Source organism: Muntiacus reevesi, chromosome 3 (assembly GCF_963930625.1).
Source record: "Muntiacus reevesi chromosome 3, mMunRee1.1, whole genome shotgun sequence".
In the NCBI taxonomy this organism is placed as follows: Eukaryota; Metazoa; Chordata; class Mammalia; order Artiodactyla; family Cervidae; genus Muntiacus; species Muntiacus reevesi.
Window position 1 is genome coordinate 24,779,282 of NC_089251.1, and position 18,284 is coordinate 24,797,565.

At 40.4% G+C, this 18,284-nt stretch overlaps 2 protein-coding genes across 7 annotated transcripts in view; one reads left to right on the top strand and one right to left on the bottom strand.

Annotated features, from left to right (window-relative positions):
* SMC6 (structural maintenance of chromosomes 6) overlaps positions 1–7,023 on the bottom strand; it is a 66,919-nt gene extending 59,896 nt beyond the window's left edge. The window contains exon 1 of one of the 2 annotated variants that reach the window (XM_065928607.1): positions 6,847–7,023. The gene's annotated coding sequence lies outside the window, so the exon portion shown is untranslated. The remainder of the gene's footprint in view (positions 1–6,846) is intronic. The other variant, XM_065928606.1, reaches the window with a different exon arrangement.
* A 376-nt stretch (positions 7,024–7,399) lies between these two features.
* The window catches only part of GEN1 (GEN1 Holliday junction 5' flap endonuclease), a 30,578-nt gene continuing 19,693 nt past the window's right edge, over positions 7,400–18,284 (top strand). Inside the window, exons 1-4 of one of the 5 annotated variants that reach the window (XM_065928608.1) lie at positions 7,400–7,626; positions 13,986–14,092; positions 14,457–14,632; positions 15,522–15,708. In XM_065928608.1, coding sequence (XP_065784680.1) covers positions 14,472–14,632; positions 15,522–15,708 — 348 coding nt within the window. In that variant the 5' untranslated portion in view covers positions 7,400–7,626; positions 13,986–14,092; positions 14,457–14,471. Of the gene's footprint in view, positions 7,627–13,985; positions 14,093–14,439; positions 14,633–15,521; positions 15,709–18,284 lie in introns of all 5 variants that reach the window. The other 4 variants (XM_065928609.1, XM_065928611.1, XM_065928612.1 and 1 more) reach the window with 4 other exon arrangements.

Below are 18,284 nucleotides of genomic sequence, written 5' to 3' on the forward strand. Positions count from 1 at the left end.
TCTGGTGAAGAACCTAGAGGTCTACCCCTAAGAGGGTATAACAGGATGCTATAATACTTACTCCTACTCCCCACTGAATGCGTCAGAGAAGGCCTTTTACCACTGCCTAGAGAAGCGAGGAGCCCACCCCAGCCAACAGCCAGCTCAAGCCATGGAAAGAGCTCTGGCCAAGTTCTAGATGTGAGTCTCTGTGTCCATGGCCTAAGAAAACCAGAGGGCAGCAGTTCTCAAAGGCTGTAGTGTCTTAAAAGTACCAAAGGCCTCAGAGGGCTTTTGTTTCTATCAATATTTACCATATTATAAATTAAAACTGAAAAAATTTTAAAACAACCCACAAGTACACATTGTATCAGTCATCAGAGCAATGACATCATCACATGTCTATAACCTCTAGAAAACTCCTCAGTGTAGTTACAAGTGAATGAAAGTAAAAAAGGGAAATAACATCTTATGATTATTATGAGAACAATTTTGATCTTTTAGGCCCTCTGAAACAGTCTCATGGATCCTGGGACTACATTCGGCAAACTGCTACTGCAGGGAATACTATAAGCATGCCCCTGACACAGTGCCATAAATGACAAGGCACAGCTACCAGTAATAAAGTTAGGGCAGCAGAGAAGCCAGCCATAGAATGACTGGTAGACTTGATATTCAAAGTGTGGTCCAAGGACCAGCAAGCAGCCTCTACATCTCCTAGGAACACACTAGATATCCAGAATCTCAGACTTCAATTTAAAACAAGTGAATCTGAATCTTCATTTTAACAAGGTCTCGGGTGACTCACAAGCACATTAAGTCTGAGAAGAATTGTTGTAAACAACATTAAATATTTAGGACTTTATCCTGTCCTGAAGGCAACAAGGAACCTAATGTATCATGATAAATCAAATACCATTGAAAGGGAATATTAGTTAACATCCAAAGGACATTTAATCTAAACAAACACCTTTTGAGAGAGTACTAGCATTACAGTCACAATTACATAATATTCACCATCTTTCTGACAAGTAACTTAGTGTTTATTTTGAATCTCTTACGCAAGTCAGAACTTGAAAATCAAACATAATTTTCAAATTATTTAATAGCAAGAATTAATGTACATTAATTTCAGCTAACTTAAATTCCCTAGAACACTACCAGGCTATTATTTTCCCAACACTGCCTTTCCTCCCACTCATACCTGTTTCTTACTCAATTACAGTCATTTATTTATTGCAGAAGAGCAAAGAAGAAGCATTACTTCTTCATTTTCCCAATATTAAATGTCCTTTTAGACAGTTTTTATTAATGCTTAATACATGATCTTCAGTTAGCCGACACTCAGACATCAGCTGATTGATCTTAGTATTTTACCACTAGAAAACGGTCGTTTTTCAAGTAAAATCAGGGGGAGGAAACGGAACGAAGGCACGTGTGATTAGCTTCTCGTAATCAATGTGAGATCCTATACAAGACAGAACACAGTGTGCTACATGACGACAATGTTTTTTTATTTGCTGTACTTAGCCTGGAATTTGCAGTTTGCTGTTAGGTTGCCACGGCAACAAGCATCTAACAGACACTGAAGGATTCAACCTTTAAAAACAGGAATCATTCTATAATTTAATGATAACGGACTTTTAAAAACACACATGAATGTCCTGAGACTTAAATACAGGTTACAACAGTAGAACTGTTTCTAATATGCTAAAGAGATAATATAAACAGATGCAAAGAAAAATACTTTTAATATCCTGTAAAACATAAACATTGCGGGGGGGGGGAAGCTCCTCTGGGATTTTCAATACATTCACAAAGCTCTTCATGGTATTTAATATTTATTTACAATAAAAAAAAAATCAAAATTAAGGAGCATATTACTTCTCCCTTGCAGAAAGCAAGCTCCATCAGAGCAGGAATAGTAACAAATACGATTATCAAGAAAAAATAAGTTCAAGAGAAAAAAAAATCAATCACCAAGGGTTAATTATAGCAAGCATATACACAGGAAATTTGAAAGACCAAAAGCATTTTAACACAGGATTATAAATTTCTAAATTTTCTATTTTAATGTGAGTACCTAGTAATTCATACTTCCCATTAATATCAAAGTAGGGACTAACAGCAGTGAGAACAGTCATAACAGAATTGGAAATATCAATAGGAAACAGAGGTTTTTAAAGAAGGTAAATTGCTACTGCTTCTGAATCTGCCATGGACCTCATTCTCAATTCCGCTCCTACCACACCACAGACAAACTCATTCTGCATTAAACCACCTCATTTTTAATGTACTGAAATATAAGCACACTGCTTGGAATATATCATGAAAAAATATGAGATGCAACAGATAATAAATAAGTGAAAAAATTCATTAGTCTACCCATCAAACAATTATAGGTGAGCAAAACTCAGGTAATAAAATCTGAACACTTAGATTTGTGTTTTTAAAAAAATCCCTGTGGCCTCAATATAGAGCACAAATGAAACAGAGTGAGCATAAAGGCAAACAGACCCACCTCTAAAGGACAAGCAGCGCTGAACAACGCAGGGGCACCCACGCTGATGTTCACTGCAGCATTATTGCAACAGCCAACATATGGAAGCAATCTAAATGTCCATCAACAGACAGACGGATAGACACGATACAAATATACATCCAACATCCACCGATCATACAAAAAGCAAGAGAATTCCAGAAAAACATCCACTTTTGCTTCACTGACTACGCTAAAGCCTTTGACTGTGTGGATCACAACAAACTGTGGAAAATCCTTAAAAGAGATTGAATACCAGACCACCTTACCCGCCTCCTGAGAAACCTGTATGCAGGTCAAGAAGCAACAGTTAGAACCAGACATGGAACAACAGGAATATCAAGCCTGTATGTTGTCACCCTGCTTATTTAACTTATATGCAGAGTACACCACATGAAATGCCAGACTTGATGAATTACAAGCTGGAATCAAGACTGCTGGGAGAAATATCAACAACCTCAGATATGCAAATTATACCACTCTAACAGCAGAAAGCAAAGAGGAATTAAACAGCCTCTCAATAAGGAAGAAAGAGGAGAGTGAAAAAGGTGGCTTAAAACTCAAAGTTCAAAAATGGCATCTGCTCCCATCACTTCATGGCAAATACCTGGGAAAAAAGTAGAACAGTGGCAGATTTTATTATCCTGGGCTACAAAATCACTGTGGATAGTGACTGCAGTCATGAAATTAAAAGACGATTGCTTGTTGGAAGGAAAGCTATGACAAACCTAGACAGCGTGTTAAATGCAGAGACATCTGCATTTGCTGACAAAGGTCCGTATAGTCAAAGCTATGGTTTTCCAGTAGTCATGTACAGATGTGAGAGCTGTCCTGTAAAGAAGGCTGAGCACTGAAGAATTGATGCTTTCGAACTGTGGTGCTAGAGAAGACTCTTGAGAGTCCCTTGGACTGCAAGGAGATCAAATCAGTCAATCCTAAAGGAAATCAGTCCTGAATATTCACTGGAAGGTGTGATGCTAAAGCTGAAGTTCCAATATTTTGGTCACCTGATGCGAAGAGCTGACTCACTGGAAAAGATTCTGATGCTGGCAAAGACTGAGGGCAGCAGGAGAAGGGGGCAACAGAGGATGAGATTGTTGGATGGAATCACTGACTCAACAGACATGAGTTCGAACAAACTCCTGGAGATGGTGAAGGACAGGGAAGCCTGCACCCTTGGAGTGCTGCAGACCATAGGACTGCAAAGAGTCAGACAGGACTTAGTGACTGAACAACAACGAAAACATACACACAATGGAGTATTATACAACTGTTAAAAAGAAATCTTGCCATTTGCAACAACAAAGGTATTGCTGTTGTTGTTTAGTCACTAAACCATGTTTGAATCTTTTTTGACCCCATGGACTGTAGTCCACCAGGCTCCTCTGACCATAGGATTTCCCAGCCAGGAATACCGGAATGAGTTAGCCATTTCCATCTCCACAGGATCTCCCCACCCCAGGGTTCAAACTCCAACCTCCTGCATTGGCAGCTGGATTCTTTACCAGGGAGCCACCTGGGAAGCCCCAAAGGGTATTATGCTATATGAAATAACTCAGACAGAGGAAGACAAGTACTCATATGACCTCACTTATATGTCAAATCTAAAAATCAAAAGAAACAAACAAAATGAAAACAGATTTCAATACAGAGAACAAATGGATAATTGCAAGAAGTGGGGGGGGGGGAGCAGGGGAGTGAAATAAGTGAAGGGGATTAAGAGGTACAAACCTTTTAATTCTCAACATCCTTATAAGTGATCCCTTACTTTACAAAAGGGGAGGCTCATTTAAAAAATACCCAAACTTAAGTAGCTATATCTTAGCAGAGCCTAGATCCAAATCCAGGTTGTCAAAACTCAAAATCAAACTTCTTTAATGTCCAGGTTCCTTCTGGCATGAACTGAGTTTAACCAAGTTTGACTGTTTATAGGAAGTGAAATTGTCTGTTCATCTTGTTCATCCTTTGGTAATGTATAAAACTACAAAAAGGATTCTAATGTGATATGTCCTTCTAATGTTGGGCTTGCTGTATAAATTTTATCTTGTGCTTTATTTTCAGAAACAATCTTTACTCTTAGTAGTAAATGCTATCATCAGTAGACTGAGGTTTGGAAAGGAAGGAATATAAATGATTCATTCATTTATTCATTTTTCTTGAAAACATTGAGTTTGAAGTGTTTCTAGGAAATTGAGATGGATAGGCCAGTAGGCAGCAAAATAATACAGGTAGATTCTAGTAGAGACTTCCCAGGTGGCTCAGTGGTAAAGAATCTGCCTGCCAATGCAGTCAACTCAGGTTCGATCCCTGGGTTGGGAAGATCCCCCGGAGAAGGAAGTGGCAACCCACTCCAGTATTCTTGCCTAAAAAATCCCATGGACAGAGATGCATGGCGGGCTAGTCCATGAAGTCACGGAGTAGGACAAGACTCAGTGTCGAGACAATAACAAAGACATAGATTTGGTAGTGGCACTAAGAAAGTCACAGAAACTATTTTGAATTTGTTCACCAGGAAAACTAGTGAGTAAGATGTATCTCATTAACTAGTGAAGAAAAAATGCTAACATTAAGTGTCTACACTTGACCCTCAGTCATCTGGACCCTCAGTCATCTGGACATATGTATATATATATACATATATAACTGTAACGTTTAATTATGCCTTAAACATAGTATCTGCGTGTGTGCCCACTCAGTTGTGCGACTCTTTGCGACCCCATGGACTGTGGCCCGCCAGGCTCCTTTGTCTATGGAATTTTTCAGGCAAGAATACTGGAGTGGGTTGCCACTTCCTTCTCCAGGGGATCTTCAGGACGCAGGAAATGAACCTAAGTCTCAGGTCTCCTGCATTGGCAGGTGGGTTCTTTACCAGCTAAGCCACCAGTTCCTGAAAGTAAACCAAGTATGGCTTTGACTAATTTTCCTAACTTAGGTCTAAAAATGGTCATCAAGATTTAGGCAGGTTTTATACAAAATTCTACATCCAGACACTCAGTAAAATAAAGTCAGTAAAATAAAAAACCAGGCTCCTCCGTCCACAGGATTCTCCAGGCAAGAATACTGGAGTGGGTTGCCATTTCCTTCTCTAGGGGACCTTTCTGACCCAGGGGGACCGAACTCAGGTTGCCTGCATTGCAGGCTGATACTTTACTATCTGATGCACTGGGGAAGACCAATTACAAAATAGAAACTGAAATTTACAGAGGTGGTACCAACCTGTTCAGGGTCACACAACACTGGTTCTTATACAAAAACATGTAAAAAGCAATATTGTGGTAATCTCAAACTTCTTTGTACTTACTGGCATTCAAGGGGAAAAAAAGCGGAAAACTGTAAACACACAATTCTATAGGAAATAATTACTCTGCATATTTCTCACAATAAAAGGAGATAAAGTGAATCTAAGTATTTCTAACATGCTCCCTTACCACCCATATACACCCATGGAACTATCTACAAGCCAGTGCATAAGCTAGTGAGCATTTTAAAAGACTACCCAGCAACCATCTAAAATGGGAAAATTTGGACTTTTTCTTCTTTTGAGTATATTCCAGAATAGCTTGTATTTAGAACACTCCCTTTCAATCTCACGACATATACAGAGTAGCAAGCACTCACACAAGTTCCGTGTTCAGGGTTTAAATACCAAATAGCTGCTTCCCTAGGAATTAGCACAGGAATTAGCACAGCACCCTCTTATGCCCCTCCACCCTTAAGCTCTGTGTTCTGGAATTCCCAGTACTGATTCTTCTCCAATTCATCTTCACAAGAAAATCAGGAGGAAAGACATATCATCATAAAGCCTCCGATCTTCACAATCTAAATTTTTCTAGGTAACAGTTTTGCGTTCTCCTTAAACTGGCATTTAGCAACAAAGCCACCTTCAGATATATTTACACATATCTCTTAAATGTAGTTAAGTTGTTACTTGGAAGGGGTCATCAGAGGGGGTGATAAGAACCCAATTCCCGAGCCCAAACTCATCCCCCTGACCCTTCTCCCCCTCAAACCACTCATCAAAGCCAAAATAAGGGGCGTTCCGGGCCGGGCGCCGGGTTCCCTTAGGCTAGCGGGAGACGGGATTTCTCAAGCACCGCCGCCAGAGCCTTCCGAGGGAGGGGCCCCGCGGACACCGGCAAGTTTCCTGTGGCTGAAGGGACCCGCGCCGCTCGCGGAGAGGGCGCGGAGATCACCAGCGGCCGTTGACCCGCGCGCCCTAGGCACAGCCGCGACTCCACCGACCCGGCCGCCAGCGGGTCGACTGAGGGAGGGCGCCGGCCACGGGAGGTTCCGAAGCAAGAGAGCGACGAAGCGCGCCCTCAGCCTACCTCGAACAAGTCGAAGTCTCCCCCAAGGAACCCCCGATCGGCGGGGCTGCCGCCGCGGCACAAAGCGCTAAAGCCACGTTGGTGGACTCTCGCAGTCGACCCGACAGCCGTTGGTCCGCGAGACACCGCGCGCCCACCGCGGGAGAAGGCAGGACCCCGCCGCCCCCAGCGCCCACCTCGGGACGCTCCGCGCCTGCGCCCCGCCCCCCCTCCGCCCGCCGGGACTCCGCCCGCGCGTGCGCGCTGCGGAGTTTTCGCGCCACTGGCGTCTAGGAGGCGGGGCCGGAAGTGCCCCCTGGGCGGACAGTGGGGATGTTGGGAGGGGCGCCGGGGCTCTGCGACTGTGGGACGCGTGGAGCGAGGCGGGGCGGGTGAGTTGCCTAACTGAAACCCGGGAGAATTAAAAAAAAAAGAAAACAACACTCTGGAACCCCCACGGCGGCTACAGTTCCGCGCATGCGTACAGCGACTGGCTGGGCGCTGCCGCGGTGTGTGCGGCCGCGGTCGCGGAAAGGCGGAAGTCACTTCCCGGAAGAGGCGGAGCCGGGTGGTTGAGGCGCCGGATTCAAGTGGTTTCCGGGAGCCTTCTGGGCTTGAGTGCTAAGCCTCAGAAGTCTAGGCTTTGCTTGGGGAGAGAAAAAGGAAGTTTTCGTTTTCTTTCTTTTTTTTTTGAGTAGAGGAACATTTAGAAACTTGGAGGCAGCAGTAGTTAGAATTCAGACCAAACTGATAAATGACAGAAAGGCGTCTTTCAAAAACCAAGGAAGCAGGCTTGTCCCGGTAAGTCCCGCGCGGATCTGTAGAGAGACGGCCCCGCCCAGACCCCTCTACCCGCTCCTTTGCAATCTGGGGGCGATTGCAAGCTGGTTGGGGACGAGCTCTATGTTCGTGTCCCTATCTCGCCCGCCCTTCCTCCCAGGACACCGCCCGTGGTTCTCTCTGGGTCCAGTAGGACCGCGGCCCGGAACTCCCGGCCTAGCCCAGGCTCTCCGAGCCCGGGGTCTCCCCGCCCCCCGCGCGCGCTCGCCCCGGCGGGGGAGATGTCCGCCGCCGCTAAGCGCAGAGCCGAGGCCCTGGGTCCCGAGTGGTCTCGCCCGGGCCCGGTGGGGCAAAGTCCCACGCCCGGTGCGAGGCCATCCTGGGCGAGCCTTTCTCGATCACCTTGTGGGCACACTTAGGTGTTCCTGCTTTTCGGTGTTAACTCTGTGTTTGAAAATAACTTCCCTTGTAGCAATTACCTTAAGGCTTTGTGGTTGTTTATATATACAAACTTTCTTTCCCGCCCCCACCAGCTCGTGCCTGGTTTACATTTTAAACCCTCTCAATAAACATCGGAACTAAAGAAAGTGTAAATCTTTGGCTTAGCTTTCAGTGCTTTACTTCCCACTTCTGTCTTTACACAACTCTTCGCGTGACATGTTAATCTAGCTATGTAATCCACTTTCTATACTCCAACACTTCCTTTCTAGATGGAGAAAAGATGTTTACCGCTAACCCAGAACACCCCTAAAGAAACTAATGTCAAACTATGCTTCAGTTCAGTTCAGTCGCTCAGTCGTGTCCGACTCTTTACGACCCCATGAATCGCAGCACACCAGGCCTCCCTGTCCATCACAAACTCCCAGAGTTTACTCAAGCCCATGTCCATCGAGTTGGTGATGCCATCCAGCCATCTCATCCTCTGTCGTCCCCTTCTCCTCCTGCCCCCAATCTCTCCCAGCATCAGGGTCTTTTCCAATGAGTCAACTCTTCGCATGAGGTGACCAAAGTATTGGAGTTTCAGCTTCCAGCATCAGTCCTTCCAATGAACACCCAGGACTGATCTCCTTTAGGATGGACTGATTGGATCATCTTGCAGTCCAAGGGACTCTCAAGAATCTTCTCCAACACCACAGTTCAAAAGCATCAATTCTTCGGCGCTCAGCTTTCTTCACAGCCCAACTCTCACATCCATACATGACCACTGGAAAAACCATAACCTTGACTAGATGGACCTTTGTTGGCAAAGTAATGTCTCTGCTTTTTAATATGTTATCTAGGTTGGTCATAACTTTCCTTCCAAGGAGAAAGTGTCTTTTGATTTCATGGCTGCAATCACCATCTGCAGTGATTTTGAAGCCCCAAAAAATAAAGTCTGCCACTGTTTCCCCATCTATTTGCCATGAAGTGATAGGACCAGATGCCATGATCTTAGTTTTCTGAATGTTGAGCTTTAAGCCAACTTTTTCACTACCCCTTTACTTCTAAAGATAATCAAATACATGCTCCTGTTGTAGCCCTTGCCATGACACACACAGTGACATAGTCAAAATAGATGAAAACTCTACAGCCTCCAGCCAAAGTGGTCCTTGTTGGTAAGAGATGGGAAACATGGTTGGGAGGTCTCTGCTTAGCTGTCTCTTCCTTTAGGAAGCCTTCCTTGATGCCCTACACTAGATAAGCTGCCTTCTTCAGATCTATATACTCCTGTTCCTCTAGTTCTGTAGCCTTACTTCTGTGCCTGTACTTGTCTCATTGTTGAAATTCCGTGTTTATCTCTAAGCTCACCTAACCACAGTCCTTAAATGCAGGGCTTGATCTTTCACTATTGTATCTCCAGCACCAAGAAGAGTTCTGGTAAATTATAAGCATTTAATAAGTGTTTACTCTTAGCAAGTTAAACCTGAGTTATATTATGCTTCAAAGTTTAGGCTAAATTCAGATAAAATAAAACAAGAAATAATAAACATAGCATTAATTAGTGAAAATATGTGGTATTCTATACAGTATAATCTTGCACTGAAAGAAATTTTACACAGTTTACATGAAAATACAGTTATCTACATGAGAATTGGGAAATTAAAAGTATTTCCTGCTTTATCGTTAAAAAGATTTCTAATGTTTATGCCTGAAATAAAACTGGAAAAATTAGTTTAATAAAATGTATATTTTTGCATAAATAAAACCATTGACCTCTTTTTGTGCTCTTTAAATTTGATTCACTAGTGGAATTAGCAAGGTTCTGGGCTTTTCTCACCTCATTCAGTTTTATAATTAACCAATAAAAACTTATTAGCTTTTAAGGAAGTTTTAGGAGCATAAACTGATTTATGGGCACCATATGGTTACATCAAAGGATTTGGTTTTGTTTTAATCTGAAGGGGATTGTTAAGCTCTTTCTTTAAACTAGAAATCCATGTTCTTTCTACCAAGTGATAGTCTGAAATAAGAGTTTAAATACCAGGCTATCAAAATTGATGATGAAAAAAAAAAATTGATGATGAGATTCAAAGAATGTCAGAATCTTGTAATTCATCTGGTTTAACACCTCTCATTTTGTAGATGGGTTAAATGTCTTCCCAAGGTTACACATATAGTTAATGTATATCCAAGATCAAAAGTCTAGGTTTTCTATCCCAAGTCCAATGCTCTTTCACTAAAGCAAATAAATTGAAGCCACTAGTAAGGCTATAAAATTATTTTCTATGGGTTTCTCTTTCTTATTCACATAAGTGTTCTTGCATCATATTAATTCTTAAGAATTATGAGTATTTTAGGAGATTCTTTTTATATAAATAATATACATTGATTGCATGAGCAGATTGATGTCAATGAAGTCATTACATTATGAAATATGAGTAGAAACTCATCAAATCCTACACCACAAAAAATTTCTAATTTCACCTTATTTAAGTAAAATTGGAACATAAAATTATACACAGTTTCGGGTGAGTTTGCTCTGTGCAGTGTTTGGAAATTTTACCTAATGCTGAGTTATTTGCAAGTAACCTTTTCAGGTTGATCATGACCTCATGCAAGAACAATCAGTTCTATCTTTAAGTGTAGTTGTACTTGGATATCTTAAAAATTGTTACGTTCTGTCCCTTTTTGGAACTTTAAATGCTTTACAGCCTTACCATTGCTACCTAATATCACTTCAGAAGCAGAGCTGGTGCTGAGAAAGGGACAAAGAGTGAAAGGGACAGAGTGAAAAGGCTTCTGTGTGTAGCTCTTAATGATTGTGCAGGAGTAGGAGGTAAAAACGTGGAAGCAGGGAGGCCAGACTGGAGACTGCAGAAAGAACTAAGGGAGTTTTCTTTAGAAATGGGGATTTAGGGTGTGTTTTTGGAAACAAGGGACTTGCTGATCAAGTTGCTGTTAGTAAAGAGAACAATCAAGAATGACAGCTAGGTTTTTGGCCTAAGCAACTGAGTATTTGGGAACGACTAAGGGTAGACAGTTTTGAGGAGAGATGGTGGAATCAAGAATTAGATGCTGATTGTCAGTTTAGCTCAGTTGCTTAGTCGTGTCCGACTCTGTGACCCCATGGACTACAGCACGTTAGGCTTCCCTGTCCATCTCCAACTCCCAGAGCCTGCTCAAACTCATCTCCATAGTGTGCATCCATGTAAAGATAAAGTAGGAGATTAGATTTTCTTTATCAATAACTTGAAGAAAGGAATTCCCTGACAGTCCAGTGGTTAGGACTGTGGGCTTCCATTGCAAGGAGCTTGTGTTGGGGAACTAAGATCCCTGTGCAGCCTAACCAGAGAAAGTACAGTTTACATTTCAGTCCTATACATAAATTTGTGTTTGTATGTGCCATGACAAACAACGCTGCACTGTGTGACACCCAACACCCTTCATTCGTTATCCATTTATATATGTGCAGTCAACCTAGGTAGTGAAACGTTAGAGCCGTGGTTGGAAGGAGTGAGCTTTATTTTTTTAAATTAATTAATTAATTAATTTGTTTTACTTTACAACATTGTATTAGCTTTGCCATACATTGACTTGAATCCACCACGGGTGTACATGTGTTCCCCATCCTGAACCCCCCTCCCACCGCCCTCCCCGTCCCATCCCTCTGGGTCGTTCCAGTGCACCAGCCCTGAGCATCCTGTATCATGCATCAAACCTGGACTGGCGATTCGTTTCACATGTGATAATTCACATGTTTCAATGCCATTCTCCCAAATCATCCGGCCCTCGCCCTCTCCCAGAGTCCAAAAGACTCTTCAGTACATCTGTGTCTCTCTTGCTGTCCCGCATACGGGGTTATTGTTATCATCTTTCTAAATTCCATATATATGTGTTAGTATACTGTATTGGAGTTTTTCTTTCTGGCTTACTTCAAGGAGTGAGCTTTAGATCTGGAAGGGCTGGGGAAAAGATGCACCTTGCCTGAGACCACATGACTTGTTCTTAGGTGTTCTGCAAGAAACCAGACGGTGTGACTCTCATCCCTAAAAAAGCCATACTGAAGTCATGTTTGATACTCATGCATTCGTAAAGTTATAGAACATTGCTTTTTATTGACCACATATTTAATTGAAATATGACTACATCCATATTTCATTACTTAATATTTAGGCAAGACAAACTTGATTCTGCAAATGCCGCCGTGTCACCCGCATTCAATCTGTGGGCCTTCTTGTGAAATAGACAGTATGAGCACTGGAACCACCATTAGCTAATGCTTTCTTCTCTATTTAAATCTATAATCCTTCTAAAGTGACATATGAGCAAATGTTTGTGCAGCTCTTCATAAAAATGAGTGCACAAAATACTGCTTGTAACACTGGCCACATTTAAAATTAAGATTCAGAAAAGGACAGCCATGCTTCCAGCATTTATTTTCTTTGCAATCATGTACAATTTGAGAACATTTACTTTTACTATGGACTCTGTTAAAGGAGCAGACAATACGGTTACATTTTATTTAGAATGGTTTTACATTATGATGAGTTTTTGTCTTAATACGTTTTTGTATCCTTTCTTGTGTTTTTAGAATGAATTAAGGTCATTACTCAGAGGATATCTGTTCTATATCTGTCTAATCCAAGCTATGGTTTTTCCAGTAGTCATGGATGGGTGTGAGAGTTGGACCGTAAGGAAAGCTGAGTGCCGATGAATTGATGCTTTTGTACTGTGGTGTTGGAGAAGACTCCTGAGAGTCCCTTGAATTGCAAAGAGATCCAACCAGTCAAACCTAAAGGAAATCAGTCCTGAATATTCATTGGAAGGACTGAGGCTGAAGTTGAAGCTCCCATATTTTGGCCACCTGATGTGAAGAACTGACTCGTTGGAAAAGACCCTGATGATGCTGGGAAAGATTGAAGGCAGGAGGAGAAGGGGATGACAGAGGATGAGATGGTTGGGTGGCATCACCAACTCAATGGACATGAATTTGAGTGAGCTCTGGGAGTTGGTGATGGACAGGGAAGCTTTTAGTGTGCTGCAGTCCATGGGGTCTCAAAGAGTCGGACAAGACTGAGCGACTGAACTGATCTGTTATATAGTCAGACTGAATCTTCAAATGCTACATAATAGTTTTTATCAAATAATGATAAAGGAAAATAAAAACAGCTATTGATGTTTAACAAAGGAAAACTTGCATATAGAAAATACCAAAGCAGGTTACGATAGCAGAGCTTAAGCCAATTTTGTTTTTAAAATATCATGTACATAGAGAACAAATTAACATTAGTTTTTTTTGAATAGTGAAACTGTGCTGCTGTACTCAGTCGCTTTAGTCATGTCCAATTCTTTGCAACCCCGTGGACTGCAGCCTGCCCTACAGGCTCCTCTGTCCATGGGATTCCCCAGGCAAAAATACTGGAGTGGTTGTTATGCCCTCCTCCAGGGGATTGTCCTGACCCAGGAATCAAACCTGCATCTCTTACATTGCAGATGGATTCTTTACTGCTAAGGCACCAGGAAAGCCCAAATGGGACAATAGGTCATTTTAAAATATTTTTCTTTAAAAGATATTTTATTTTCCCAAAATGAACATGTGAGATGTTGTAATTTAAAAAGCCAGTGCTCTTTTTTAAAAAAATAATTGCGTATTCCTTCAATTCTTCATTTTCTATCTCCCCGCCACTTCTCCATCAGTTTTCCTTCATTAACCCTGTGTTTTTGTCTTTTGTTCATGTGTTTGCATTCTTCCTTGTTTTTGTCTTTTTGTTTTTTCCTGATTATGAGGACTAGTCCTATTCTCTCTTTAGGTATGTAAATCAAGGAGTGAATTCTCAAGAAGACACATACACATTACCAGATCCTTCGATTTTCTCTGTATTTGTTAGCTCTTATTATTCACTGGAGCAAAGCCAATTACCACCCTTTGGGATGAGGGTAATTTTTCCTTTATTTTCCAGATTTCATGCAATATTAACGTGGCCATGTGAAAAATTTTATTCTCAGCCACGGCTACAGGCAGCGTGGAAAAGAAGAAAGAATGACGAGGGACAACCATTGACATTTGGTGACTTTAAATTTTAAAGTTTTGTTGTTTTTTTTTAAATTTTAAAGTTACTTAATTTTTCAGTAATGCAGAGAAACATACTGGATGACATGAGTGGATTTTAAGGACAAATTCAGCATGCTATAATCTGCTAATAACTTTTCAGCTGCTACATCAGCTGCTACATTTGTAGCCACTGAGTGTATTACCACCGTTTTTAATGTTTCAGGTATTCTTGATTCATTCTGAAGAGCTGACCAGTAAAAGAAATGAGAATACTATTTATGAATCAGCCCCAACTAGCTCAAAATACACTGTCTAAATTTTTGTTCTGAGCTTCTATGTCTTTTAACAATCTTTTTGAAAAGTTTGTTTCAAATAACAGCAGGTAACCACCAGGATGGGAGTAAATGACTTGTGGCAAATTCTGGAGCCTGTTAAACAACACGTCCACTTGCACAGTCTCAGTGGGAAAACCATTGCGGTTGATCTGAGTCTCTGGGTGTGTGAAGCACAGACAGTCAAAAAAATGATTGGGACAGTCATGAAGCCCCACCTCAGGTAGAGTAAACATTCTCAGAATATAGATACGTGATCGCATAAGCTGTGGTTGTGTTGGTTTTGTTTCCACTTCATTTGTTTTGTTGTTGCTGTTTTGCATTTTAAGATTTTAAAATGTATTAACATGCCCACATCTGCTGTCTCCATATTGTGTGCATGCATGCTCAGTCAGTCAGTTGTGTCCAACTCTTTGCAACCCTGAGGACCATAGCCCACCAGGCTCCTCTGTCCAGGGGATTTTCCTGGCAAGAATACTGCAGTAGGTTGCCATTTCCTCCTTCAGGAGACCTTCCTGACCCAGGGATTGAACACATGTCTCTTTCATTGAAAGGCAGATTCTTTACCACTGAGTCACCTCATACAGGTGACTCACAAATTTGTATCTCATGCCCTTGAAGCTTCAGACTCATATACCTGCCTGCCTATTTAACATATCCCCTAGGATGTTTCAGTGACTAAAAGGCAGGAATTTGGGAGCCATTTTCCTCCTGCTTTACCTCTCCCCATATCCAATCCATCTGGAGTCTTGCCAGTTCCCCTTCCAGAATACATGTCACATTCACAAACTTCTCTCCAGAGCACTGCCTCAGTGTATGGCAACATCTCTTATCTGCCCTGTTGAGATGAAGTTTTTCACTAGCTTCCCTCCTTCTCTTGGCCTCCTCCTCCTCCAAACCATTTTCCACATAGCAATTAGAATAATCATAAATCTCCTTTGCTAAAAAAACAAGCAGTGGTTTCTCAGTTCAGTCCACTTAAAATCATAATAAGTAAGACATTATTGCATGTAACATTTTTGATACTAGTGTCTTTGCCATGTCATTCTGCAATGCTGACTTCTGCTATTCATGTATGATGATTAAAGTATCGTTAACTTTTTCTATTTCAGAAACCTGTTTTTTCGTATCTCATATTTAATGCTAATGGATGTAAAGCTGGTGTTCGTTATGGAAGGGGAACCCCCACACCTGAAAGCTGATGTCATTAGTAAGAGGAATCAGATCCGGTATGGACCTTCTGGAAAAACACGGTCTCAGAAAACAGGGAGATCACATTTTAAGACAGTCTTAAAGGAGGTAAGCATTCGGGCCTGATTCAATAATTCTGATTTGAATTAGAAAATGGATTTTACTGTAATAAACTTTGTTGGTCAGTATCTTTAATACTTAACTGTCTTCACTAAAAGGCTAATGTGAATAGAGAACAGAGTTTATGCTTTGGAGTGAAACTCATCTGTGTTCAAGTTCCTATTCTGGCATCTAGAAACTCTAAGGGCAATATTTTTAACCTATCTTTGCCTCATTTCCTACTCTGTAAAATGAGGGTAGTAATACTTTACAGGGTTATAGTGAAAATTAGAGGAAATATACATATATCTAAAGCAACTGGTACATAATTGGGACTTAATATGTAATGTTTTATGAAACCTTCAGCACTTAACAAATTCCCAGAATAGCAGTCTCATTAATTCATACTTTACTCATTCAGGATTAATGGTAGTTGATATAATTTGATTTGGCTTCTCTCAGGGCTTTGTAATTATAAAAAGTTATTATTTTAGTATATTTATCTGTTACAAAATATTATATATCTTAAAACAAAGTAAATCTATAACGAGATAAAGTATGTAAGTAAAACAATAGGAAGCTATAACTATTTTGTATCTTTTTAAATGTATTTAATTTTTAAAGTTGCCATAATCATGCACAGGTAATTTTTATCTTGGACTTTTCACTTAATGTAGCATACCCTTATTTTCTTGTTACCATATTCTATTCAGAATTATTACTTATAATGGTTGTACTTTAAATCATTCCCCATGATTGTATATTGTATATTGTTTGCTTTCAGTTCTTCTCTATTATACATGAAATCGTGAGAAACATTTTTTTGTGAACATAGCTTTTTCTTGTGATTTGGTTACCCAAAGTGGGCTTGATAGACCTAAGTTTAAGAAGGATTTTATAACTCTTGCCAACTACTTCCTACCAATACAGGTATGAGATAGCAATTTCAGTGCATCCACAAGATCTTTGGATATTAGGAGTTTTATCTTTGTACTATTTAGTATGCAAAGTCAAAGACATTTTTTGGTTTATATAATACATATGAATACATATAATACATACTTAAATGTCATATTCTTTTAATGATGAGGTAAAACATTAAGTTAGTTTTAGTCCTTCTATAAGTAATGACCATCATATCCTTTTGCCACTTAACCTTTTTGAGGTTTTACTTTTTATTTTGTTCAGTTTCTTTATAGGTTAAGGATATAAACCTTTTATGATATTTGCTTTGAGTTCGTATCCCTGTTTTTCTTCTTAAATGTTGGTTAAAATTTTAATTTCTTTTAAAAGACATTGCACAAATTAATAAGCTTTTTTCTCCAGAAGTTTTGTCTATTTTTTCTATTTTTTATTTTCATGTGATTAAAAAAAGTAATTTTCAATTAGTGACTATTCCATCTTAATGAATATCAATAATTGAAGAAAATATCTGTACTGGATTCTAATTATTATATAATCAGTTCCTAGAATTATCTAGGGTTCACATACTGAAGGCATTAAACACCCAGTATAAAGCAAACAGGTGTTTGTCTTTTTGAGAAAATGCTTCTATTCTTATTTCTTTATTTCACCACTTGTGATGTTCTTAGACATTTTATGTTGGTTCAGTGTTGCCTGCCCATTAATCGTTATCATATTTCCGTCCAGTCTTTTACTAGGCCTTACATTCTCCTCATCTACTGCCATTTTTAGCTGCAAGCATGAAAAGCACAAATCAGTCCTCCAAAGCAACCTCCACCCCACATGTAGAGACCTAGGGCAGGGAAAGTCCAGCCACCCTCATCACAGAGTCTGTGCTAGCTTTTGGGAAGAGTTAGGAGGACATGCACAAGCATCTGGAATAATTTAAGCTCTTGTTGTTTTTTGTGAAAGGATACTTTAACTAGCAGGAAGAAACAACTATGTTTCAGTTGAGCAGCACCTGTAGCAAGTCTGTCTCTCTAATAAGGTTGCCCAGCTGGAGTCCTGAAAAGTACCTTTTTTTGACATGGTACTTTGTCTTTCTGAACCTTGTCCACCTTGGGCAACATCTGGCAGAGGTTTTTTTATTACATAATATAGCATATAAACAATCAGTTAAAAAAAAAGAGATATTTATTCTGTCCCTCGAGAAAAGACAAGTGAATAGCCACTTTTCCTCACCATACCCAGTATTCCCCAATGATAGAATGAGAGTGTGACATATAACAAAAAAGAATGCACTAAGCTGTAAAGCTGAACTATAAGCTACCCAACAGTTAACTTCATAACCCAAAGAAAGCTATAGCAGATTACTATACACCAGCAGATTGATAATAAACATCCTGCACAGACTTGTGGCTTCCCTGGAGCACTCCAACAACCAGCCCCTGTGTGGTTTCCCACAATAAGAGAGTTTCATTATACAGGGGAGGTGAGAAAGAGTGAACTTTAAGGTCTCAAGGCAAAATTGTGTACTTGGAACTTCTTTGAAAGAGCTCATATTGGGATGGTGATCATGTGAAAAAGATTGCTATAGTTTTACAGATGTAAATGTTAATGTGATTAATTATTATAATTTAAAGATATTGCCAAACTCTTGAGATAACACTGAACAGTGAAAA